Source organism: Enhydra lutris, unplaced genomic scaffold (genome assembly GCF_002288905.1).
Source record: "Enhydra lutris kenyoni isolate GAN:26980312 unplaced genomic scaffold, ASM228890v2 scaffoldscaffold71, whole genome shotgun sequence".
Lineage (NCBI taxonomy): Eukaryota > Metazoa > Chordata > Mammalia > Carnivora > Mustelidae > Enhydra > Enhydra lutris.
Window position 1 is genome coordinate 6,886,196 of NW_019154155.1, and position 27,711 is coordinate 6,913,906.

Here is a 27,711-nt window from a genome sequence, read left to right on the forward strand (position 1 = left end):
GTTAATTTTAGCCATTCTGACTGGTGAGAGGTGGTATCTCATTGTGTTTTTTTTTTTTTTTTAAGATTTTATTTATTTGACAGAGAGAGAGAGAGAGAGATCACAAGTAGGCATAGAGGCAGGCAGAGAGAGAGGGGAGGAAGCAGGCTCCCCGCGGAGCAGAGAGCCCGATGCGGGGCTTGATCCCAGGACCCTGAGATCATGACCCGAGCCGAAGGCAGAGGCTTTAACCCACTGAGCCACCCAGGCGCCCCCTCATTGTGGTTTTGATTTGTATTTCCCTGATGCCGAGTGATGTGGAGCACTTTTTCATGTGTCTGTTGGCCATCTGGATGTCTTCTTTGCAGAAATATCTGTTCATGTCCTCTGCCCATCTCTCAATTGGATTATTTGTTCTTTGGGTGTTGAGTTTGGTAAGCTCTTCATAGATTTTGGACACTAGCCCTTTATGTGATATGTTATTTGAAATATCTTCTCTCATTCTGTCAGTTGTCTTTTGGTTTTGTTAACTGTCTCCTTGCTGTGCAAAAGCTTTTGATCTTGATAAAATCCCAATAGTTCATTTTTGCCCTTCCTTCCCTTGCCTTTGGCAATCTTCCTAGGAAGAAGTTGCTGAGGCTGAGGTCGAAGAGGTTACTGCCTGTGTTCTCCTCAAGGATTTTGATGGATTCCTTTCTCACACTGAGGTCCTTCATCCATTTTGAGTCTATTTTCATGTGTGGTGTAAGGAAATTACATAATATTTTTGTGTGTGATGAAAGTTTAGGATTTATTCTTAGCAACTTTCAAATATACATCATTAACTATGGGCACTATGCTGTACATTATATCCCCATGATTTATTTTATAGCTTGAAGTTTATACTTGTTGATCCCTTCACCCATTTTGCATGTCCCCAGCTCTCCACCTCTGGCAACCACCGATCTCTGTATCCTTGAACTTATTTTTTTATATTGATGATATTTTTTTATATTCCACAAATAAGTGATATATTATGGTATTTGTCTTTCTCGGACTTATTTCACTTAGTATAATGACCTCAAGGTCCATTCATGTTGTAGTGAACAGCAAGATTTCCTTTTTTTAATGACTGAATAATCTCCCACTTCATGTATGTATATATATGTGTATGTATACCTATCCCATTTTCTTTATCCATTCATCCATCAATAGACACTTAGGTCCTTTCAATATCTTGGCTGTTGTAAATAATGCTGCAATGAACATAAGGATGCATATATCTTTTTTATTTAGTGTTTTCATTTCCTTCAGATAAATACCCAGAAGTAGAATTTCTGGATATGATAGTTTTATTTTAATTTTTTGAGGAAACTCCATAGTGCTTTCCATAGTGGCTGTACAAATTTACATTCTCAACAACAGTGCACAAGAGTTCCCTTTTCTCCACATTCTCACCAACACTTATTTCTTACCTTTTTGATAAGTCATTCTAACAGGTGTGAGGTGATATTGTGGTTTTGGTTTGCATTTCCCTAAGGATTAATGGTTTTGAGCACATCTTCATGCATGTGCTGGTCATCTATATATCTTCTTTGGAAAAATGTCTATTCAGATTTCTAAATCAGATTTTTTGCTATTGCTTTGTATGGATTCTTTATATATTTTGAATATTGGTACCTTATCAGGTATACGATTTGTAAATATTTTCTCTCATTTGGTAATTTGCCTTTTCATTTTATTGATGATTTCCTTTGCTGTGAAGACTCTTTTTAGTTTGATGTAGTCCTAGTTGTATATTTTTGCTTTGGCTACCTTTCTTTTTGGTGTGTACAAAAAATCACCAAGACCCATGTCAAAGAGTTATAGCTTGTGTTTTCTTCCAGGAGTTTTATGTTTTCAGGTCTTACATTCAAATCGTTGATCCATTTTGAATTAAGTTTTGTATATGGTGTAAGATAGAATCCAGTTTCATTCTTTTGCATATGGCTGCCCAGTTTTTCCAACACCATTTATTGAAGAGACTGTCTTTTCCCCAGTATATATTCTTGGCTCCTCTGTCATAAATTAACTGACCATATATGCATAGGTTTATTTCCCGGCTTTCTATTCTGTTCCACTGATCTACATGTCTATTTTTATGCCAATACCATAATGTTTTGTCTGTAATTTATTTTTCTTGATAGTTGGATATGATGTACTATGTAAAAGAAACTGCTATAAACAGGCCTTTAGTAATGTGGTAGTAAAGTGTGAAGGGAGGGGAAGTGTTTTGAAGCCCTATGATTAGGTCTTAGCCTTTTAGTGACACTATGACTCTAGATTGTAAATTTCACAAGTGTTCATCAGTTTTGTTCTACTTCTTTAGGTATAAGAGGATGGATAAAGTGGGCTGGAGTTGGGTATTTCCTTTTTTCCATGTGGAAGGCCAGAGTTGACTGGAATTGAGTACTTTCTTTTCTCCTAGGTCAGTTAGGTGGTAATCTATCTGGTTAGGCCCTGATTAACTAGTTTTCCTGAAAGCAGGCCTTATTACAAAAAGACAGAATGCTCTGGCATATTTTAAAAGCTCCTGATGACAGAAGTATGAGGAGATTTTTTTTCTTTATATTTATTGTGAGAATCAGGTTGAGTACCTGAAGATAAATGACACAGAATTGTGGAGGGCCTTCTTAGGACTGGGATTCTCTGAAGTTTTTAACTTTCAGAGCTGTTCACACTGAGTCTCCAGCAAAACGTAATTCCAGTTCCAGTTTTGAGTTTCTGCTCTTAAAAGCTGTGACTCCCTATGTTTGCCTGACTCTAATCTTTGGAGCAGTGGTTTACCTTGTATACTCCCTCTGTTATAAATTTAAGAAGAGTTGTTGATTTTTCAGTTTGTTGAGCTTTTTACTTGTTAGAATGATGTGGCAACTTCCAAGCTCCTTACAAATTCAACCAGAACCCAGAACGCCAGTCTTTGAAATGATTTATGATAATTCAACTTCTAAATTTAGTAATAAGGAATATCAATAAGTTATTTCTTTTGCCCCAATGTAATGAAATTAACCTATCACTATATAATTGGGTTGGTTTGGCAATCAACATTTTATTTTATTTTATTTTTTAAAGATTTATTTATTTATTTATTTGACAGACAAAGATCACAAGTAGGCAGAGAGGCAGGCAGAGAGAGAGGAGGAAGCAGGCTCCCCGCAAGCAGGGAGCCCGATACGGAGCTTGATCCCAGGACCCTGGGATCATGACCTGAGCTGAAGGCAGAGGCTTCACTCCACTGAGCCACCCAGGTGCCCCGGCAATCAACATTTTAAAAAATGAAACAATTAAATTAAAGGTATCTGAAGTACATCACAGGTTGTTAGGGTGAATATATTTTAAGGCAATATATTTTTTAAGATTTTATTTTTAAGTAATCTCTACACCCAACATGGGGCTCAAACTCACAAACCTGAGATCAATATTTTTTATTTTTTTGTAAACATATAAAAGCATGACCTAATAAACATGCTTCACTGACTGAGCCAGCTGCCTCTAATGTAGTATTTCTTAATGCAGATCATAGAAAAAATTTTGAAAGATTATCATGTTAAGGAATGAAAAATTTGTTGTATATACTTGAAATGTAAAATGACCTTAGGGAAAAAAGTACTGATTAAGATATCAAAGTACTTTTAGGGACACCTGGGTGGCTTGGTCGGTTAAGTTTCTGCCTTTGGCTCAGATCACAATCCTAGGGTCTGGGGATCAAGTCCTGCATTGGGCTGCTTGCTCAGAGAGGGAGCCTGCTTCTCCCTCTGCCTGCTTCTCTCTCTCTCTGACAAACAAAAATTTAAAAAATCTTAAAAAAAAATCAAACTACTTTTAAATAAAATTTTAAAATAGAGATGTTAGTGTGAGAAAAAATAAGGTTCACCATTATCTTACTTAGATCCCATATATGGAAAGTTCATGAATTATGATAACTTAATAAAAATTGGATTTTAGTTTACTTTTATATTAAAAAGAAAAGAGGTTACCTGAAAAATTCAAATGTATGTGAAATGGGACTCATTTGCATATAGATACATGAATCTTTATCCTTATGCCTAAATACTGAAAATCTAAAACCATTTTACTTTTATTAAAATCAGTTAAATCTTACAATCCAGCAGAAGCAGCATGTCACTTAGATTGGAAATTTAGCAATCAGATGCATGGATATGAATTCCAGCATCAATACCCACGATATGGTGACCCTGGGCATGCCACTGAATCTAAATGTTAATTTTCTAATTGGTAAAATGGGAATTATGTACTTCTGTGACAGCTGGAAACAAATCATAAAAATATGAACGCACACATGTGCAAGAAGCTTAACAACCTAACATGCTATGTAATTGTTAGGTGTCATCACCAAGTAGATAATAAAATGCTTGTTCAAGTAGAAACAAAGCACTTTTCTTAATTTTTCCTCCTCTCCTAAAACAAAAAGTCTCAAGTGCTAAATGTCTTATGAAGTACTTTATCAATTTCATTGCTTTACTTAATTCACTGTAAATGGAGGTGTTTTCATCTATATTTTTATATACAGAGTTTAAAAAAAACACAATTCTTTCTGACGATTTTGTATGAAACTCAAGTAAGTACTATCTCACTATTTTGGAAAGGTAAATTAACTGTTACTGTGAAAGGGTTAACTAGCTGAGCTGTAAACAAATTTACTAAGGAAATATACAACATATTGAAAAACAGGTTGTTTTACTTAATACTGTATGTACAAATAGGGCTGCCAATTACAAATAAGTGGTACCATTAAAGTACCAGAGGCCAGGTCCCTACCTGAAAATGGCTTTTGGTTGTTCAAGTTAATAAATACTAATAATAAAAAAAAACTTGAAGATAAAAATTCTTTATTTTTCAAAACATTACATTTTTAAAAAGATTTAATTTATTTGAGAGAGAGAGAGCAAACATGAGGTGGGGGTGCAAGGGGCAGAGGGAAAAGGAGAAGCAGACTCCCTATTGAACAAGGAGCCCGATGCTGGTCCTTGGGATCATGACCTAAACAGAAGGCAGATGCTTAACCAACTCAGCCACCCAGGGCATCCCCAAAATTCTTATTTATATATATATTTATTTATTTATAGATAATCTCTGTACCAATGTGGGACTCAAATCTACGACAACAAGATTAAGAGTTGTACACACTACTGAGCCAGCCAGGTGCCCCCAAAATAAAAATTCTTGTTATAAATAAGTGTATAATGTATCTGATTGGTCTTCCTACAAAACTGATCTCATTAATACAGGTTTTAATCAAACTTTCATGTATTAAGACCACTTAACATTATAGCATTTAGCTTTAATTAGTCACAAGAGTATCAGACTCACCTTGATTGTGCCGCCAACAACTTCCATTACCTTGCCTCGATACCACATAGTATCTGATCCTCTTACTGCACAGGCTTCTCCCTTTTTCCAGAAATAAGGCTCCAAAAGACCAAGGCATTTTAAATTATTTTGAATTTCATTCATCATTTTTATTAGCTCGAGTTCTGAAGAAATTATTAAAAATAGAAAGCATTTAGGAAGAATTTACTACCATTTTCAATATGAAATCATCAATAACCTTTAATAATTTCACCACCTTGACAATAGCATAAGGAATCAATTGAGTTTTAATAAAGATCTAATTCAGTCAGGGCACCTGGGTGGCTCAATCAGGTAAGCATCTGACTCTGAGTTTAAGTTCAGGTCATGGTCTCATGCATCCTGAGATTGAGCCCTGCCACTATCAGCATGGAAACTCCCTGAGATTCTCTCTCTCTACAACTCTGCCCCTCCCACCATGTGCCTGCATGTGCCTTCTCTCTCCCTCCCTAAAATAAATAAATCTTTTCAAAAAAATCTGATTCATTCATAGCTTCTATATGTTTCAAAACATACTACTAACATGTAAATAACTATTCTGTTCTCTGGTTATGAATGCAAGCATTATTTTGGGAGTAAAGCATCATTAAGAGCTCTAAACACATACTAGATAGCCTAATATAAAGGAACTACCACTTTAAGATAAGTCATTTTGCCAATATACCTAAGTAAAATAGAACACAAGTCAGGTGTTACTTGATACTTAGATAGATACAGCATAATGCTGGGATATAAAATTAAAATTCTGATGTTGCTACTCACTGCTAATTGGATCATCAATTCCATAGTAAATACATAACCCCATATAGCACTGAAAGCAAAGTGTGGGGTCAATTCCCATAAGAGTTCTACCACTTTAGTTGTGTGATTTGGGGGTTGTTCCTTTACCTCCATAAGCTTCAGTTTATTCTATAAACCTGGTATAATAGAACTTATCTCCATTATCAATACTGTGCAGGATTAAATGTAAAACATCCAGAACACTTCCTGAAACATAGTAGTCAACCAGTTTTAGCTATGACTATATAAAGGTTAAGAAAAGTTTCTGGCTTAAGTACTACTGCTGAAAGTCTCAAACACTGTTCTCTTCTATTATAGCCAATTGCACAGATTTATTTTTGAGTTAAAAAACAGTATTTAGGGGGCACCTGGGTGGCTCAGTGGGTTAAGCCGCTGCCTTCGGCTCAGGTCATGATCTCGGGGTCCTGGGATCGAGTCCCGCATCGGGCTCTCTGCTCAGTAGGGAGCCTGCTTCCCTCTCTCTCTCTCTCTCTGCCTGCCTCTCTGTCTACTTGTGATCTCTCTCTGTCAAATAAATAAATAAAATCTTAAAAAAAAAACCCAGTATTTAGGAGGTCAACAAATGAAACAAAAATTTCAACAAATTCACAGCCACCTATCCATAGGTGGACTTACTATGGATTTCATGAAACTTTAAGACTCATGAGTGTTAAGAGTTATTGTCAGTTATAAAGTATTCTGGACACATCTAGGTTGTAGTAAGGAAATACTTGTACATAAATCTCAGGAAGGACTTGAATATTCTCAAAGGGCCCCCAAACTCCAACCATTCACTGTGATTTCTGTCCTCATTCTGAATGAATATAAACTTCTGTATCTTTTTTCTTAGAGAGCCTCCAAACTTGTGTAAGTGCCAGGTCTTACAAATCTGGAACCACTCCCATGCTTAACTTAGGCCCAGTGTCTATTCCCAGTGTTTCAATAAATGATTTTTATGTGGAAAGCACTTTGTTTGAGTTATTTAATTTAACCTCACAACAAACCTGTGAAAATGAGGTTAAATATTGCCCAAGGAATTTCAGCTTATAACTTACTAGAGAATTGGAGCTGCTAGTTACTCCTTGTACTGATTAATTCCACATAACATAAAATATATTACCTGACAATTTAGGTACTACAAATATAGTTCCATCATCGCCAATACAGCTGACAATTGCCTCAAATACTTTCATGTTAGGAATAGCTGGTGGTTTGTAGCATCCAGTGGTTCTTGGTTCTGGAATTTTCTGCTGAAATTCAGATACCCTGTACTCACTAATAACATCAGCAGCTTTTTTGTCAGGGTCAAAGTTAATCTTAATACACTTAGTAACCATTGAGTCTTCTTGTTCCAAGGGGATTTCCAGAGACTTCTCAGATGATGAATAGCTGTTATTTAATTTTGTAATTCTGTAACATCCAAAAAAACATTATATCTAAACATGAGCAAATAAAAACATTCTGTGGAAAGCAATATAAAAAGAGTCCTTCAGATATACTGGGAATTTAAAGAATATATTTGTTCTAGTCTAGGATACATTAGTCTAATTTGTTACATAAAATGAGCATAATTTAGGTAATAATAAAAATTATTTTAAACTGTAAGTGAGCCTGATGAGAAGAAAATTGGTAAACTGCACTTAAATGTTTTAAATTACTATGTAATATTTACATGTTACTCTGTCTTAAAATTTCGTATTAAGTATATCACCAGTATTACACAATTACTAGATATTAAAGGTAAATACAACAACCTCAGGTTGATTCTCTCTCTCTCTCTTTTTTTTAAAAAAGATTTAATATATTTATTTGAGAGAGAGAGAGAGAGAGAGAGAGAGATCACGAGTAGGCAGAGAGGCAGGCAAAGAGAGAGGGAGAAGCAGGCTCCCTGCCGAGCAGACAGCCTGATGCGGAACTCAATCCCAAGACCCTGAGATCATGACCTGAGCTGAAGGCAGAGGCTTAACCCACTGAGCCACCCAGGCACCCCCTTCAGGTTGATTCTAATGTAGTCCACAGACAGAACATGCACATGTTCTATCAAAATAATACAAATATAAGTCCCTTAAAAATAATACAATACTAGGGAGAGAGTGGTAATATGCTATATTCATTCATAATTTTCTTTTTACTTCCTATCATTCCCTTCCAGTTTAAAAAAATAAAGTTATGTCTACTATAAAAAAAAATCCTAGGAGATAGGATTTTGTATTCTTCTTGTATTTTCTTTCAAAAAGAGATAAACATTTATGAAATAGCCACATAATATTTCAATTAAGATCGTTCCCACTTGGTCCTTAGCCTTGAGATAGCTAGTAGTTTAGGGGCTGTAAAAGCAGTAGAGAATACCGCAGTGGCAGATGTTAGCAGTATTAACTTGCCTAGTATTTTTCACTTTAACATTTATCAAGGAACTGCTTTAGTCTAAAGCCAATGAACCCGAAAAGACACACATGCAGGACATCAATACAGAGCCTCGCCGGATGCCAATACCTAGCTAGTTAAGTCAGCATCTACCATGCCTAGGCAACTACTTCATGTCCCATTTTATTTGGGTTTCTTATTCTCCTTCCCTTCCATCAGGATTGGGGTCCTAGTCCATATAAGGTAATGTATAGTAATGCAAGATAAAAAAAAGAAATCTGGCCATGTATGGTATGAAGTGGCTACTTGGAACATGTGTTTGCAATTCCAATATACCTTACGTCCAGAAGGAAAGAAATAAGAGGAAGCTAGGGCTATAGCAATATCTTAATCCTTTGCCCCTTGGACAAATGGTACCTTAAACCACAAATTTAGTACCTGAAAAGACTTTAAATGTAAATATTCAATTATATTTGTGCTATCCATTTCTGTTTCACATAAACACATTTTGATATATACTACCACAATTTCCAAAATAAAGCTTAAAGATTTATGTCTAAGCAAATGGTGTCAGAGGGTCAGATCTAGTAACAGCTATGTAATTCTCTTTTCCTCTGGTTTAGAGTGTAAATGCCAAAGCAAAAGGCAAAATATAAAAGCAAGGGTACCTGGGTGGCTCAATGGGTTAAGCCTCTGCCTTTGGCTCAGGTCATGATCTCAGGGTCCTGGGATTGAGCCTCGTGTCAGGCTCTGCTCAGCAGGGAGGGAGCCTGCTTCCACCTCTCTGCCTACTTGTGATCTCTCTTTCTCCATCAAATAAATAAATAAAATCTTAAAAAAAAATATATATATATATAAAAGCAAAAATGTCAGTAGGGATTTAAATATGCAAGAACTAATGGGCCTGAATACAGAAATTAGTGATCTTGAATGAATTTATTTCTGAACTATCTCCTAAAGGTTAGTTTATAAATCATTAAGAGCATGCAAGATGAAATTCAGGTTTGAAAGCACACAGATGGGACGCCTGGGTGGCTCAGTGGGTTGAGCCACTGCCTTCGGCTCAGGTCATGATCCTGGGGTCCTGGGATCGAGTCCCGCATCGGGCTCCTTGCTCGGCAGGGAGCCTGCTTCCTCCTCTCTCTCTGCCTGCCTCTCTGCCTGCTTGTGTGTACTCTCTCTCTCTGACAAATAAATAAAATCTTTAAAAAAAAAAAAAAGCACACAGATATGAAGATGTACATAGGCAAATAAGAAGCCTTCATTATAAACTGATGTTAAAAAAACAAGTCTATACCTCCTTTCTCTCAAAGCCAAACCCTTTTTAATCAAATATTTAGAAACATCGACACGCTCTCCTTTTTCATCTCTGCAGAAAATTTTCACAGGTAATGGCCATGTTGTATTGTTTTCCTGCAGTGATTTAAGAGCAGAGTAAATATGAAACACTAAAAGGAAAACTTCAACAACATACTTCTTACAGGCATTTCCTCCACATTTATCCAAGCCAGAAAAATAAATTTCCAATCAAGTAAAGTTATTTTGATATCTTATCAGAGAGAAAAAACATGGGAGAGAGTCAAGGGGGACAGACAGTTGGTTTGTGAAATATGTCAGGAAGGCCTCCCTGCCAAGGAGAAACTTACCTAAGGGTGTGTGTGTGTAGGGGGAGCCCAATTAAAAACATTTTCAGCCCACAGTGGGCTAGGGAAGTATCAGTTACAAATTTCTCTATTCTCCTAAACTCTTGGAAAATTACAGAACTGAAATGTATTCTCCCAGGTGTGTCTTGTGTGTGTATGAATAGAAAGGAAGGAACTGCAAGACCTATATTCTGCTTTGAATGGAATTATGAAAATAGAAAAGGTATACATAGAAAAAGTAACATGAACAAATTACTTATTCAAGAAAATTCTAATCATTAATGCAATAAAAAGTATCAAATTAAAATAAAAGAAAGAATATGTCTAGGTGTTCTGAAAAAATATATTCTCTTCTCAAACCCCTATTCCTACAAACACATTTCTTTTTATGACATGCAATCAATATGATTTCACTAGAAGCCTAACTTCTCAGTTTGTAAAGAATAGTAGAAGGCTTCCACAATGCACTCTAGCATACATACATTGTTTTTTTTTCATACATTCTGTTTTTTAACATGCAAATTATCGACTCAAGATTATTGCTTTGGAAATGTTTTAATTCATACAATCATTATGGGGCATCTATTATCAAACAATTTTTATCAATTATCAAACAAATATATTTTGTGTTATAACAAAATAAGACAAAAAAAGAGGGCTGCCAAAAAAATCCAAATAATTTGCTGTTATCTTCTCAACAATGAAATATAGAAAACATCAATGAAATAGTCATTACATATCTATTATAATTGCTTATCCCACTACACACCTGCAAGATTATAGTTGCTACAGCTCCAGTTAGGTACAATGAAAGACAGTCACAAGCTGTAGCTGTCCATTTGTCACTCCCACCAGTTGGTCTAAAACAACAATAAAAGACAACTTATTTCGTAATAAAGAGCATAACATATAGAAATATAAAAAAACCCCACTATATGTATATATTCATATATATATGAAAAAACTACATACAGTGAGAAACCAATTTAACTTTGTGTTAACATGTCTTTATGCTGTTTTCACAATTTTCTTCCCTATTTTCATATCCTTTTGTTCATTCCTCTATTCTACTCAATGGACCATATCATACGCTAACATATGTATAACTGTTATATGCAGTTATATATATATGCAGCTATGCTAAGAACACTTAAAAAGGTACATTTTAAGTATTTTTTAACATATTATATACATTTTATACATGCTGACTAGATTATAAATTCAGAGAGCAGGGATAATGTATTATGTGTTATGTCTACCATCAGATCTCTAATGCCTAAGATAGTGCCTGGCCCACAGGAGGAACTTCAAAATTATTTAACGTAAATTTAAAAAGAACAGTCCCTTTGCAGTAATGATTTCACTGCACATTTTGGAATTTTTTCTAGAATTTAAATTTAATATGAATTGCCACCCATGAACAGCAGACTCATTAATTTATAGAAAATGTATTTTTTAATATTCATGGTAAAAATGCTCAGTAAATATGGACAGATCAATGAAAAGCAGAGTATTCAGCTTCATCATCTATTTTAGTTTACAGAATTGAAACTGAGTGACTTTCTAACCATCAAAACCACCTCCAAAGAATAAGAACTAATACCACTAAAGAGATTACAAGTATCATAAATGCAGGCTCTGAAGGCTCTTCTAGACATGGTTTCTAGATCTGGAGTTTCACTGCAACTGACCCACTGAGTAAATAACCAATCTGGTCACTCTTCTCATGTGTAAACAGTTTATATGAATGAGCTAACAAAATCAACTGTGCATGTAGTTTGACCAAGTAGGATTTAGTAAATGTGCTACATTATTTATTAAGAAGCCCTGTGTTCTTATGAGTTAAGCTTAAATTGTCAGTGACTCCTAAATTGTTTTTATTATGATGATGGTATTCAGATAAAAATCAGTGTCAACATTAAGATTTTCCTATGATCTGTTATGAATTAATGTTTTATAAATATTAACTTTAAAATATATTTTAAAAAATATTTTATTTATTTATTTGTCAGAGGGAGAGTTAGAGCACAAACATGGGGAGTAGTAGGCAGAGGGAAAAGTAGACCCCCACTGAGCAGAGAGCCCAACGTGGGACTTGATCCCAGGACCCTGGGATCATGACCTGAGCCAAAGGCAGACACCTAACCAACTGAGCCACCCAGGTGTCCCTAACTTTTCTAAATGTCTGAAAGGACTTACATCATTTAAAAAAAATCATTGGTCTGTATTCATAAAACTGTACGTTTCAGTTGGGAAAAATGAAAATGGAAATGGATAGTGGTAAAGGTTACACAATATTCTTAATGTATTTAATACCACTAAAATACACACTAAAAATGACAAATTGTATGTTACATATATTTTCCTAAAATGAGAGATTTCTCAGAGGGGTGGTAAAACAATGATTAGAGCTCCAATTTTTAATTCAGACCTTGTTTATAATCCTAGCTCAAAAGTTAATAGATGCATTACTTTGGATAATTACTTAACCTATTGAAGACTCAATTTCTTTACCAATAAATAACACCTTATCTATAGTTTTAAGGTTTATTATGAAGATTAACTAAAGTAATGTACTAAACTAGTTAAGGTTAACTATTACCAGACTCTTGAAATAATGGTACTCCACTGGAGTTCAAAAGCTATTATCTAAGGTGTGTACAGGAACACATTCTCTACATTATTGGATACAATTAAAGGACTGATAGAATGCTGTTCAATTGTTCTGACTGAACCATTCCAGGTAGAAGTGAAAACTAGGTTAAGATTTTTATAGTATGTCAGCCTGAGATTTCCATTCCAGGGCAATAAATTCTTTCAACTGATAGAACAGATTTGTAGATATGGTCCCATAGTCACTATTAGTAATCATGAACAGTGGGAGAGGTACCTGTAAAATTAGAGAAATGTTCTGTACAAACAGGTGGATTATGGTAACTCCTAATATAAGTTCTTCAAGGACATTAAATAAATGGTTTACCAGCAATTAGAACAGAAAGTGGTCATTAGAACAAGTATCCTACTGGGGAGATCAATTTTAATGTCATGTAAGGAAATATAGTGGCTGAACATGCCTCATAAAGAAACAACCTCCTTGGGTGCCTGGGTGGCTCAGTTGGTTAAGCGACTGCCTTCAGCTCAGGTCATGATCCTGGAGTCCAGGGATTGAGTCCCACATTGAGCTCCCTGCTCAGCAGGGAGCCTGCTTCCCTCTCCCCCTCTGCCTGCTCTCTGCCTACTCATGATCTCTTTCTCTGTCAAATAAATAAATAAATAAAATCTTAATAAAAAAAAGAAACAACCTCCTTTGAGAGAGATGCTTAATTTAACAGCACTGAAGATAGGTTTTGAATGTTCACTTATTAGGGGTGGTATCCAAAGAACTACTGTCATGATGCCTCTCATATCTTTGAGTTCCAAGTCTAAGATTCTATAAATTCTTTTATTTTTATAAAGTATAATTAACATACAATGTTATATTAGTTTCAATTGTACAACATATTGATTCAATAATTCCATACATTACTCAGTATTCACCAGGGTGTTTGTCAACCATATAACATTATCATAACATTACTGACTATATTTCCTATGCTGACAACTTTTCATTTCCTTGACTTATTTACTTTATAATGGGAAGTTTGTACCTCCTAATTGCCTATATAAAATTCTATAATACTTGTTACAAAAAATTAGATTTATTTCCATGGATTTCTCAATGAAAAAAGGTCCCCTAGAAGCAGGAAATTGTCACTTTTGTATTTTTCAAACAGAAATCCGATTATAATAAAGACCCATACTGAGTCTCCTAAGATCTCTTATGAACAATTATACATCAACAAATGGGACAAATGGATAAGTTCTTAAAAACACAGAAACTTCTAAGACATAATCAAAAAGAAACAGATAATCTGAACAGACCAAATGGTAGTAATGAAAGTGAAGCAATAATAATAATAATAATAATAATAATAAAAACCTGCCAACAAACAAAAGTCCAGGACCAGATGGTCTCACAGGTGAATTATACCAAACATTTCAGGAAAAGATAATACTTACCCTGGAACTATTTTAAAAGTTAAAAAGGAAGGAATGTTTCCAAACTCATTCTACAAGGCCAGAATTACCCTGGTACAATGGGGTATCACCTCACACATCTTTATGCATTCATCTGTTGGTTGACAGTGAGCTTGCTTTCACATCTTGGCTATTATAAATAATGCTGAAATGAACACAGGGGTGTATATGTTTTTTGAACCAGAGTTTCTGTTTTTTGTTTTGTTTTTGATAAATACCTAGAGGTGGAACTGCTGGATCATATAGTGGTTTTATTTTAAATTTCTGAGGAACCTCTGTAGTGTTTTCCACAGGGACTGCACCACTTTATATTCCAACCAGCAGTGCGTTAGGTTTCCCTTTTTCCTACATCCTCACCAACATTTGTTATTTCTTGTCTTTTTGAGAATAGCTATTGTAACCTGTGTGAGGTGATATCCTATTGTGGTTTGTCCATCTGTAGGTCTTTTTAGAAAAAATGAACTAAATGAGATGTGAACCATAAAAATCCTAAAAAAGAACACAGGCAGTAATTTCTCTGACATTGGCCATAGCAACATTTTTCTAGGTACACCTCCTGAGGCAAGAGAAACAAAAGCAAAAATAAACTACTGGGAATACATCAAAATAAAAAGCTTTTGTGTGGCAAAGGAAACAACCAGCAAAACAAAAAGACAATCTACTGAATGGGAGAAGATATTTGCAAATGATATAGCCAATAAAGTGTTAGCATCCAAAATACATAAAGAACGTATACAACTCAACACCCAAAAACCAAATAATCCAGTTAAAAGTGGGCAGAAGACATGAACAGACATTTCTCCAAAGAAGACATCCAGATGGTCAACAGACATGAAAAGATGGGCAACATTACTAATCTTCAGAGAAATGTAAATCAAAAGCACAATGAGATATCACCTCACACCTGTCAGAATGGCTATAATAAAAAACACAAGCACTTGTGATGAGCACCAGGTGTTGAAATCACTATTTTGTACACCTGAAACTAATATTACACTGTTAACTACCTAGAACTTGAAAAAAAAACTTTAAAAATAAATGCATAAATAATATATAAAAAACCCCGTAAGAATAGCATGTTGGTGAGAATGTGGAGAAAAAGGAACTTTTGTGCACGGTTGGTAGGAATGCAAACTGGCACAGCTACTGTGGAAAACAGTATGGAGGCTCCTTAATAAATTAAAAATAGAATTACCATAAGATGCAATAATTCCACTACTAGGTACTTACTTGAAGAATCCCAAAAACACTAATTCAAAAAGATATATGCACCCCTATGTTTATGGCAACATTATTTACAATAGCCAAAACATGAAAGTAACCCAAATATCCACTAACAGCTGAATGGATGAAGATTTGCCATACACATACTATGGAATATTACTCAGCCATAAAAAAGAACGAGATCTTGCCACCAGTAACAACAAGGGTAGACTTAGATGATATTATGGTAAGTGAAATAAGTCAGAGAAAGACATACATCATATGATTTCATTTATATGTGGAGTCTAAACAACAAATGGATAAACAAACAGACTCAGATACAGAGAACAAACTGGTAGCTGCCAGAGGGGAGGGGTGAGGGGAAATGTATGAAATAGGTGAAGGGGATGAAGAGGTATAATTCTCCAGTTACAAAATAAATAGGACAGAGGCTGTAACAACTTTGTATGGTAACAAATGGTACCAATAACAAATGACTTATTGTGGTGACCATTTTGTAATGTATATAAATATCAAATCACTATATGGTACACCTGAAATGAATCTTGTATTGTATAACAATTACACTTCAATAAAAGTCTATATAAACAAACCTAACCACAGTACACTAATACACGTAAAAAAATTCCTTAATATCAACCATTCAGATAGCATTTATGTTTTCCTGAGGTTTCAAACCATTATTTTGAATTTTTTCCCTTACAATTTTCTGTTAAAGAAACTGAGTCATTTGTTCTACAGTTTCCATGAATGGATTTAGCTGATGGCATTCCCATGGTGTTTAATATGTTCCTTTGTCCCTTGAGTTTCCTTTAAAATCATAGTTAGGTATGCAGTATTGATGAGATTCAGGTTTCTACTTTTTCAGCAATAGTATTTATAGGCTATGCTGTGTATTTCCATCAGGAAGCACATAATGCCCAATTCTCACTTTGTTATGTTAACAGCCACTGACAATCATTGCCTAGACTACTTATTAGGGTTGTAAAATGGTACAATTCTAGTGAAATCATTCTTCTTTTGTTATTTGGAATACTTAAAAAGAACAACTTCCCCTTGCCAACTATTTGATTATACTGAGATACAGATAGTATAGGAAAAGCAAGACAAATTTTCATTTTCCTTATTCACCTGTTTTGGAATAGTGAGATAGTTTCCTAGAATCCTGTGAAGATAACTAATAAGATTTCTTAAGATTTTTTAAGTCACTTTATGAACTTAGGGATTTAAAATATGTCAATTGCTTTACCGCATTACAATTATCCTACTAATGCTAAAGTTCCTTATTTGGTCAGCGGAAGTTTATTCAGATTGGCTACTGAGTCTTTTTGTCATAACCTCAATTTTTTTATAGCTTTGTTTTTTGCTATGACAAGATATTCTAGGTTCATACTGTATGAAATTTCCTGTCCAAGATCTGGAATCAGACAGTGTCCCAAAGAGCTCTAATTTCTTTTATTGGGAAATGGGATTTGGAGACCACAATTCACAAACCAGCACAGGCCATTGCTACTAGGTCCTTCAGACATGTATTTTTGACAATTAAAATACCAAATGAGTTTCTAGATATAATTCTGATTCAAAATCAGGAGTAAAAAGTAAATTAACCTTAATCTTACCATCTTTATTATGTATCAACCATACCAGTTCTCAATATTACATATATAATTATAATTTTGATTTATCCCACAATACACACAGAGTAGTTTCAGTAACACTACAACCAACTTTGGGATGAATGAAAAAAACAGTTGATTTTTTGGGGGGAGAAGTTATTTTTTTGTCCTTAGGATATATTCTGGTAGGGATGTACAGACAGCATTTTATGTTTTAAAGTCATTTGAAAAAAGGGCTCCTAGTTGGCTCAGTCAGTTAAGAGTACAACTCTCAATTTCAGCTTAGGTCATGATCTCAGGGTTCTGAAATGTTGGTGTGTCAAGCTCTGCACTGGGTGTGGAACCAGCTTGAGATTCTCTCTATCCCTCTGCCCTGCCGCAATCCCCTTTCCCCAACCCCTCTCTTAAAAAAAAAAAAAAAAAAGGAGTCAAGATGGCGGAGAAGTAGCAGGCTGAGACTACTTCAGGTAGTGGGAGATCAGCTAGATAGCTTATCTAAAGATTGCAAACACCTACAAATCCAACGGGAGATCGAAGAGAAGAAGAACAGCAATTCTAGAAACAGAAAATCAACCACTTTCTGAAAGGTAGGACTGGCGAAGTGAATCCAAAGCGACGGGAAGATAGACCGCGGTGGGAGGGGCTGGCTCCCGGCAAGCGGCGGAGCAACGGAGCACAAAATCAGGACTTTTAAAAGTCTGTTCCACTGAGGGACATCGCTCCAGAGGCTTAACCGGGGTGAAGTCCACACTGGGTCAGCGTGGCCTCAGGTGCCGCAGGGTCACAGAGGATCGGGGGTGTCTCAGTGTCGCAGAGCTTACAGGTATTAGAACGGGGAAGCCGGCTACAGAGACAGAGCCGAGGAGTAAGCTCTAATCTCGGGGTTACCTTGAACCGGTCGCAGGCTCGGTCAACTCGGAGCGTGGCCGGAGGCCAGGGTGACCGGAGTAATTGGGTGTTGTTCTCTGAGGGCGCACTGAGGAGTGGGGCCCCGGGCTCTCGGCTCCTCCGGGCCGGAGACCGGGAGGCCGCCATCTTCATTCCCGCCCTCCGGAACTCTACGGAAAGCACTCAGGGAACAAAAGCTCCCGAAAGCAAACCCGATCGGATTACTTAGACCTGCCCCGGGTAAGGGCGGTGCAACTCCGCCTGGGGCAAAGACACTTGAGAATCACTACAACAGGCCCCTCCCCCAGAAGATCAACAAGAAACCCAGCCAGGACCAAGTTCACCTACCAAGGACTGCAGTTTCAATACCAAGGAGAGCAGCAGAATTCCACAGGAGGAGAAAGCAAAGCACGGAACTCATGGCTTTCTCCCCATGATTCTTTAGCCTTGCAGTTAATTTAATTTTTTTTTCTTTTTCAATTTTTTTTTTCTTCTGCTAAATTTTTTTTAACTTTTACCCTTTTCTTTTTTAACGTTTTTTAACTAGTTTATCTAATATATATATATTTTTTCCTTTTTATATTTTATCTTTATTGGTATTCTTTTTTTAATTCTTTTTTATTTTTTTTTCTTTCTGAACCTCTTTTTATCCCCTTTCTCCCCCCTCACGATTTGGGATCTCTTCTGATTTGGCTAAAGCATAGCTTCCTGGGGTTGTTGCCACCCTTTTAGTATTTTACTTGCTCCTTCATATACTCTTATCTGGACAAAATGACAAGGCGGAAAAATTCACCACAAAAAAAAGAACAAGAGGCAGTACCAAAGGCTAGGGACCTAATCAATACACACATTGGTAATATGTCAGATCTAAAGTTCAGAATGACGATTCTCAAGGTTCTAGCCAGGCTCGAAAAAGGCATGGAAGATATTAGAGAAACCCTCTCGGGAGATATAAAAGCCCTTTCTGGAGAAATAAAAGAACTAAAATCTAACCAAGTTGAAATCAAACAAGCTATAAATGAGGTGCAATAAAAAATGGAGGCTCTGACTTCTAGGATAAATGAGGCAGAAGAAAGAATTAGCGATATAGAAGACCAAATGACAGAGAATAAAGAAGCTGAGCAAAAGAGGGACAAACAGCTACTGGACCACGAGGGGAGAATTCGAGAGATAAGTGACACCATAAGATGAAACAACATTAGAATAATTGGGATTCCAGAAGAAGAGGAAACAGAGAGGGGAGCAGAAGGTATATTGGAGAGAATTATTGGAGAGAATTTCCCCAATATGGCAAAGGGAACAAGCATCAAAATCCAGGAGGTTCAGAGAACCCCCCTCAAAATCAATAAGAATAGGTCCACACCCCGTCACCTAATAGTAAAATCTACAAGTCTTAGTGACAAAGAGAATATCCTGAAAGCAGCCCGGGAAAAGAAGTCTGTAACATACAATGGTAAAAATATTAGATTGGCAGCAGACTTATCCACAGAGACCTGGCAGGCCAGAAAGAGCTGGCAGGATATATTCAGAGTACTAAACGAGAAAAACATGCAGCCAAGAATACTATATCCAGCTAGGCTATCATTGAAAATAGAAGGAGAGATTAAAAGCTTCTAGGACAAACAAAAACTGAAAGAATTTGCAAATACCAAACCAGCTCTACAGGAAATATTGAAAGGGGTCCTCTAAGCAAAGAGAGACTCTAAAAGTAGTAGATCAGAAAGAAACAGAGACAATATACAATAACAGTCACCTTACAGGCAATACAATGGCACTAAATTCATATCTCTCATATGAATATCTCTCAGTAGTTACCCTGAATGTTAATGGGCTAACTGCCCCAATCAAAAGACACAGGGTATCAGAATGGATAAAAAAACAAAACCCATCTATATGTTGCCTACAAGAAACTCATTTTAAACCCAAAGACATCTCCAGATTTAAAGTGAGGGGGTGGAAAAGAATTTACCATGCTAATGGACATCAGAAGAAAGCAGGAGTGGCAATCCTCTAAATTTTAAGCCAATTAGATCAGATCAATTAGATTTTAAGCCAAAGACTATAATAAGAGATGAGGAAGGACACTATATCATACTCAAAGGATCTGTCCAACAAGAAGATCTAACAATTTTAAATATCTATGCCCCTAACGTGGGAGCAGCCAACTATATGAACCAATTAATAACAAAATCAAAGAAACACATCGACAATAATACAATAATAGTAGGGGACTTTAACACTCCCCTCACTGAAATGGACAGATCATCCAAGCAAAAGATCAACAAGGAAATCAAGGCCTTAAATGACACACTGGACCAGATGGACATCACAGACATATTCGGAACATTCCATCCCAAAGCAACAGAATACACATTCTTCTCTTGTGGACATGGAACATTCTCCAGAATAGATCACATTCTTGGTCCTAAATCAGGTCTCAACCATTATCAAAAGATTGGGATCATTCCCTGCATATTTTCAGACCACAATGCTCTGAAGCTAGAACTCAATCACAAGAGGAAATCTGGAAAGGACCCAAATACATGGAGACTAAACAGCATCCTTCTAAAGAATGAATGGGTCAACCAGGAAATTAAAGAAGAATTGAAAAAATTCATGGAAACAAATGATAATGAAAACACAATGGTTCAAAATCTGTGGGACACAGCAAAGGCAGTCCTGAGAGGAAAATATATAGGGATACAAGCCTTTCTCAAGAAACAAGAAAGGTCTCAGGTACACAACATAACCCTACACCTAAAGGAGCTGAAGAACAAGAAAGAAACCCTAAACCCAGCAGGAGAAGAGAAATCATAAAGATCAGAGCAGAAATCTATGAAATAGAAACCAAAAAACAATAGAACAAATCAATGAAACTAGGAGCTGGTTCTTTGAAAGAATTAATAAGATCGATAAACCCCTGGCCAGACTTATCAAAAAGAAAAGAGAAAGGACCCAAATAAATAACATCATGAATGAAAGAGGAGAGATCACAACGAACACCAAAGAAATACAGACAATTATAAGAACATACTATGAGCAACTCTATGCCAACAAATTTGACAATCTGGAAGAAATGGATGCATTCCTAGAGACATATAAACTACCACAACTGAACCAGGAAGAAATAGAAAGCCTGAACAGACCCATAACCAGTAAGGAGATTGAAACAGTCATCAAAAATCTCCAAACAAACAAAAGCCCAGGGCCAGATGGCTTCCCGGGGGAATTCTACCAAACATTGAAAGAAGAACTAATTCCTATTCTCCTGAAACTGTTCCAAAAAATAGAAATGGAAGGAAAACTTCCAAACTCATTTTATGAGGCCAGCATCACCTTGATCCCAAAACCAGACAAGGATCCCATCAAAAAAGAGAACTACAGACCAATATCCTTGATGAACAGAGACGCAAAAATTCTCACCAAAATACTAGCCAATAGGATTCAACAGTACATTAAAAGGATTATTCACCACGACCAAGTGGGATTTTTTCCAGGGCTGCAAGGTTGGTTCAACATCCGCAAATCAATCAATGTGATACAACACATTAATAAAAGAAAGAACAAGAACCATATGATACTCTCCATAGATGCTGAAAAAGCATTTGACAAAGTACAGCATCCCTTCCTGATCAAAACTCTTCAAAGTGTAGGGATAGAGGGCACATACCTCAATATTATCAAAGCCATCTATGAAAAACCCACCGCAAATATCATTCTCAATGGAGAAAAACTGAGAGCTTTTCCGCTGAGGTCAGGAACACGGCAGGGATGTCCGTTATCACCACTGCTATTCAACATAGTACTAGAAGTCCTAGCCTCAGCAATCAGACAACAAAAGGAAATTAAAGGCATCCAAATCGGCAAAGAAGAAGTCAAACCATCACTCTTTGCAGATGGTATGATACTATATGTGGAAAACCCAAAAGACTCCACTCCAAAACTGCTACAACTTGTACAGGAATTCAGTAAAGTGTCAGGATATAAAATCAATGCACAGAAATCAGTTGCATTTCTATACACCAACAACAAGACAGAAGAAAGAGAAATTAAGGAGTCAATCCCATTTACAATTGCACTCAAAACCATAAGATACTTAGGAATAAACCTAACCAAAGAGGCAAAGAATCTATACTCAGAAAACTATAAAGTACTCATGAAAGAAATTGAGGAAGACACAAAAAAAAGGAAAAATGTTCCATGTTCCTGGATTGGAAGAATAAATATTGTGAAAATGTCTATGCTACCTAAAGCAATCTACACATTTAATGCAATTCCTATCAAAGTACTATCCCTTTTTTTCAAAGAAATGGAACAAATAATCCTAAAATTTATATGGAACCAGAAAAGACCTCGAATAGCCAGAGGAATGTTGAAAAAGAAAGCCAAAGTTGGTGGCATCACAATTCTGGACTTCAAGCTCTATGACAAAGCTATCATCATTCAGACAGTATGGTACTGGCACAAAAACAGACACATAGATCAATGGAACAGAATAGAGAGCCCAGAAATAGACCCTCAACTCTATGGTCAACTAATCTTCGACAAAGCAGGAAAGAATGTCCAATGGGAAAAAGACAGCCTCTTCAATAAATAGTGTTGGGAAAATTGGACAGCCACATGCAGAAAAATGAAACTGGACCTTTTCCTTACACCACACACGAAAATAGACTCAAAATGGACGAAGGACCTCAATGTGAGAAAGAAATCCATCAAAATCCTTGAGGAGAACACAGGCAGCAACCTCTTCGACCTCAGCCGCAGCGACTACTTCCTAGGAACATCACCAAAGGCAGGGGAAGCAAGGGCAAAAATGAACTATCGGGACTTCATCAAGATCAAAAGCCTTTGCACAGCAAAGGAAACCGTTAACAAAACCAAAAGACAACTGACAGAATGGGAGAAGATATTTGCAAGCGACATATCACATAAAGGGCTAGTGTCCAAAATCTATAAAGAACTTAGCAAACTCAACACCCAAAGAACAAATAATCCAATCAAGAAATGGGCAGAGGACATGAACAGACATTTCTGCAAAGAAGACATCCAGATGGCCAACAGACACATGAAAAAGTGCTCCACATCACTCGGCATCAGGGAAATACAAATCAAAACCACAATGAGATACCACCTCACACCAGTCAGAATGGCTAAAATTAACAAGTCAGGAAATGACAGATGCTGGCGAGGATGCAGAGAAAGGGGAACCCTCCTACACTGTTGGTGGGAATGCAAGCTGGTGCAACCACTCTGGAAAGCAGCATGGAGGTTCCTCAAAATCTTGAAAATAGAACTACCCTATGACCCAGCAATTGCACTGCTGGGTATTTACCCTAAAGATACAAACGTAGTGATCCGAAGGGGCATGTGCACCTGAATGTTTATAGCAGCAATGTCTACAATAGCCAAACTATGGAAAGAACCTAGATGTCCATCAACAGACGAATGGATAAAGAAGATGTGGTATAGGGGCGCCTGGGTGGCTCAGTGGGTTGGGCCGCTGCCTCTGGCTCAGGTCATGATCTCAGGGTCCTGGGATCGAGTCCCACATCGGGCTCTCTGCTCAGCAGGGAGCCTGCTTCCCTCTCTCTCTTTTTCTCTGCCTGCCTCTCCGTCTACTTGTGATCTCTCTCTGTCAAATAAATAAATAAAATCTTAAAAAAAAAAAGATGTGGTATATATACACAATGGAATACTATGCAGCCATGAAAAGAAATGAAATCTTGCCATTTGCGACGACGTGGATGGAACTAGAGGGTATCATGCTTAGCGAAATAAGTCAATCGGAGAAAGACAACTATCATATGATCTCCCTGATATGAGGGAGAGGAGATGCAACATGGGGGGTTAAGGGGGTAGGAGAAGAGTAAATGAAACAAGATGGGATTGGGAGGGAGACAAACCATAAGTGACTCTTAATCTCACAAAACAAACTGAGGGTTGATGGGGGGAGGGGCGTGGGAGAGGGGGGTGAGATTATGGACATTGGGGAGGGTTTCTGCTATGGTGAGTGCTGTGAAGTGTGTAAACCTGGCGATTCACAGACCTGTACCCCTGGGGATAAAAATATATGTTTATAAAAAAAAAAAAAAAAAAAAAAAAGTCATTTGAAGAAGTTTCTGAGAGACTAGAATTAAATTTACCTTACTGGTTTTACTAATATGTGTTTATATGAGATATTTTATGAAATATTTAACATATATAATATTTATATAAAATATTAACATAGTTCCCATGTTAAATCAATACTGTTAGCAACTCTCCCCCAGTATCTTATTGGAAATCCTCATTCCTAGTTAATAAGACAAAAGGCAAACTTATTCAACTTTCCATGAATACTTTACTTTGTATCTCCCTACATTATTTTTGAAACTGTGCCATATCTACTTTCCATTCTATACTGCTTCCTTAACAATGAGCATTTTAGTCTCTGTTCTTTAGGTAAAAATAAATGTAACACTCACCACCAGTTCTTATGTCAAACTCTCTCGCCTACAGTGGATTAAATAAAGTTTGTTCTCTTATAGTGGTTCCTAGTTTGTCTGTAATCTTTATACCTAAAGGTCAGTTTGGGTGAATATAAAACCCATACCTTGCCATTTTCTTTTAGTATTTAAAAAAATGTTTCTCCAGTGGAATGCCATCTGACATTAAGGTTTGATCTTCTTTCTCTTATAAATTAATAATTTTACTAATCTCTGAGTGTCAGCTTTCCTGAATTAATTTTCCAAGACATGCAGTGTGCTCTTTTATCGTAGTTCTAAGTAATCTTTTATTTTGGGAACACTTTCTTGAATCGTAGTTTTTAGCATTTATTTTGTTCTATTTCTTTTAATTTTCTTCTTTGAGATTCCTATTACACATATGTTGAGGCTTTTCTTAATTTATTTTAGAGATCTTTTGTTTTAAATCTTTTGGATTTTTGTTCTTTTTAATTTTAAAACTTTGTCCTCCTTTCTGTCTTCTATTTCTTTATTTGACAGAGGGGGGGTGGGGAGGGGCAGGCAGAGGGAAAAGGAGAAGCAGGCTTCCTGCTGAGCAGGGAGCCTGGTTTAGGGCTCCATCCCAGGACCTTGGGATCATGACCTGAGCAGAAGGTAGATGTTTAACCAGCTGAACCACCCAGGTACCCCTCTATCTTCTATTTCTCTTAAGGCATTATCTATTGTGTATTTGCTTTTGTGCTTTTTTCTAGTTTAGTCTGTATTTCTGATATGATTTTTAAATTTTATTTCTCTTTCTTGAGTGTTGTTATTTCTCATTTCAAATTTACTTCTTCTGTAATCAATCTTATTTCTGAGTTTTTATAATTTTGTTTTATGTTGTTCTTCAGTGTCTATAATTTTCTAAATTTTTAAGTTCATTTTGAAATTTATAGTTTTATTATTTTGTGAGCATGCCTTTTTGGTGGGTTTCCATTGCCTCTAGGGTTATTATTTGGCTTTTTATTCTTTTTACTTTTAATAGTTTGTATAGAATTTGACTGTAATTCTTTCTTTTGCTCACGTTTTAAGTGAAATAAAATTTCCTGTGCTTGGGTGCCTGGGTGGCTCGGTTGGTTAACCAACTGGCTTCAGCTCAAGTCATGATCCTGGAGTCCCAGGATCAAGTCCCACATCGGGCTCCCTTCTCAGTGGGGAGTCTGCTTCTCCCTCTGACCCTCTCCCCTCTCATACTCTCTCTCTCAAATAAATAAATAAAATCTTTTTAAAAATTTCCTGTGCTTTTAGAAGGAAGAGGTGGATCATAATTGCTTTCCTAGCTTCATGGCTCTAGAATTCTCTGGTTGTTTTCCCCAAATGACAGAAAATATTGCCTCATATTTTGATATCTTGTTCCTCTCCCCTACTTTTGTCTGCATCTTTTCCTTCCTTTGCCCCATTGTCTGACCTGCTAAAATTAGGCTCTATTCCTAACAGTTTCTACTCAGTGTGAGGTCATGGAAGAGAGCATCAGTTTACCTCCAAAGGTTATATGGCTACAGCTCCAGTACCATGAAATTATGGCACATTATGTTTTAGCATTCAGCTCTGAAGAGCATCTTGCATTACTCCCTTCTCAGTCTTGGTTGCTGTTCTCAGACTGGCTTGCATGCTCCAGTGAAGTACTACTTTCAGTCAGCCTTCCTTCCTTCCTTCCATACAAATAATGGTAACCAAAAGGGAGCATAAGGGCATGGTATGCCACACCTGTTTGTATCTGGAGGCTTACAGAGGGAAACCTAGTTGCTCACTTTTATTGTAAAGACTGTGCAGTCTTCAGTTTTGCTATCCAAGTTGCTCTGTGTTTATGGTAGAATTCTACTAGACTCAAAAACTAATTCATGCCGGGGCGCCTGGGTGGCTCGTTGGGCTAAAGCCTCTGCCTTCGGCTCATGATCCCAGGTCATGATCCCAGGGTCCTGGGATCGAGCCTCGCATCGGGCTCTCTGCTCAGCAGGGGCCTGCTCCCCCCTCTCTCTGCCTACTTGTGATCTCTGTCAAATAAATAAATAAAATATTAAAAAAAAAAACTAATTCATGCCACTTTCCCAGAATCTTTTTTTTTTTTTTAAGATTTTTATTTATTTATTTGACAGAGAGAGACACAGTGAGAGAAGGAACACAAGCGGGGGTAATGTGAGAGGGAGGTTTCCTGCCAAGCAGGGAGCCTGATCTGATGCAGGGCTGGATCCCAAGACCCTGGGATCATGACCTGAGCCAAAGGCAGATGCTTAACAACTGAGCCACCCAGGTGCCCCACTTTCCCAGAATCTTAATTCATTTTTTGTAATTTACATATTTTTGGCTTTCCATGCAATGCTAAGCTTATGAAATACATATTATTTCTATCTGCCTATGTCCCTCAAATTTTTAAATATTTAACACTTTGAATTCTATCTAGATACCAATCATACTGACCTATCTCCATTCCTTAGTATCACTAAAATTTATGTGCTCCAAATTTTTATCTTTCCCTTTTCTTAAAACCTCAAAATTAACTAGATTTATGAAATTTCAGAATGTTAGTAATATGAAAACTGACAAGAACATACCCCAAACCAAAAAGATATACAATTATTCAATAGTGAGAAAATTTATTCAGTGAATAACTACCTTATGTCAACAAGAGAGCATTCCAAAGATAATCTTCCCATTGTCCTTAGGTTTTCTTGAAGTTCTCGTAAACACGTAATATTCACGACTAGTTCAACACCCACATCATACAGCAAGACCTATGAAAGCAATAACTTTGAGTCTGTGGAAAGACAATATTTCAAAATATATTTTGCCACTGAATAACATAATAAAAATGAGACTAAAAAATTTTGGGATAAAAATATTGAATGCATTCACCTTCAGTTACTATTTTTAACTCTTCATTTACCTCTACCAGTGTGTCTGTAACCATTCTGATGATCTGGCCTCTTCTCCACTGATTTTTATCAGGGACCTTAACAGCACAGTGCATATCGTTTTCCCATTTAATAGGTTCCCACTTTGAGTTTTCATAAGCAGCTATCATCTTTTCTTCTAAACTATATAAAGAAAAAAATTTAACTTTTAAAACTTTTCTTACAACATATAATGCTCCAACCACATGCTTCTATTGTCCCTCCTTGCCCAAACTGGGTATTTTGTTCTTCCTTGAATACCCAAGTATATTTCCACTGCAGGATCTTTGAACTAGCTCTTCCCTCTGCCTGAGATTATTTTCCCCCAGATAGCCTCATGGTTTACTTACTCCCTTTCTTCAGGATCCATTACAATGTC

At 36.6% G+C, this 27,711-nt stretch overlaps 1 protein-coding gene across 1 annotated transcript in view; it reads right to left on the minus strand.

Moving 5' to 3' along the window:
- The window catches only part of LOC111159926 (ring finger protein 17), a 162,528-nt gene that overhangs the window by 42,852 nt on the left and 91,965 nt on the right, over positions 1-27,711 (minus strand). The window contains exons 21-26 of the mRNA XM_022522609.1: positions 27,326-27,476; positions 27,055-27,173; positions 10,924-11,014; positions 9,809-9,924; positions 7,268-7,557; positions 5,329-5,492 (exon numbers count right to left, since the gene is read on the minus strand). Coding sequence (XP_022378317.1) covers positions 5,329-5,492; positions 7,268-7,557; positions 9,809-9,924; positions 10,924-11,014; positions 27,055-27,173; positions 27,326-27,476 — 931 coding nt within the window. The remainder of the gene's footprint in view (positions 1-5,328; positions 5,493-7,267; positions 7,558-9,808; positions 9,925-10,923; positions 11,015-27,054; positions 27,174-27,325; positions 27,477-27,711) is intronic.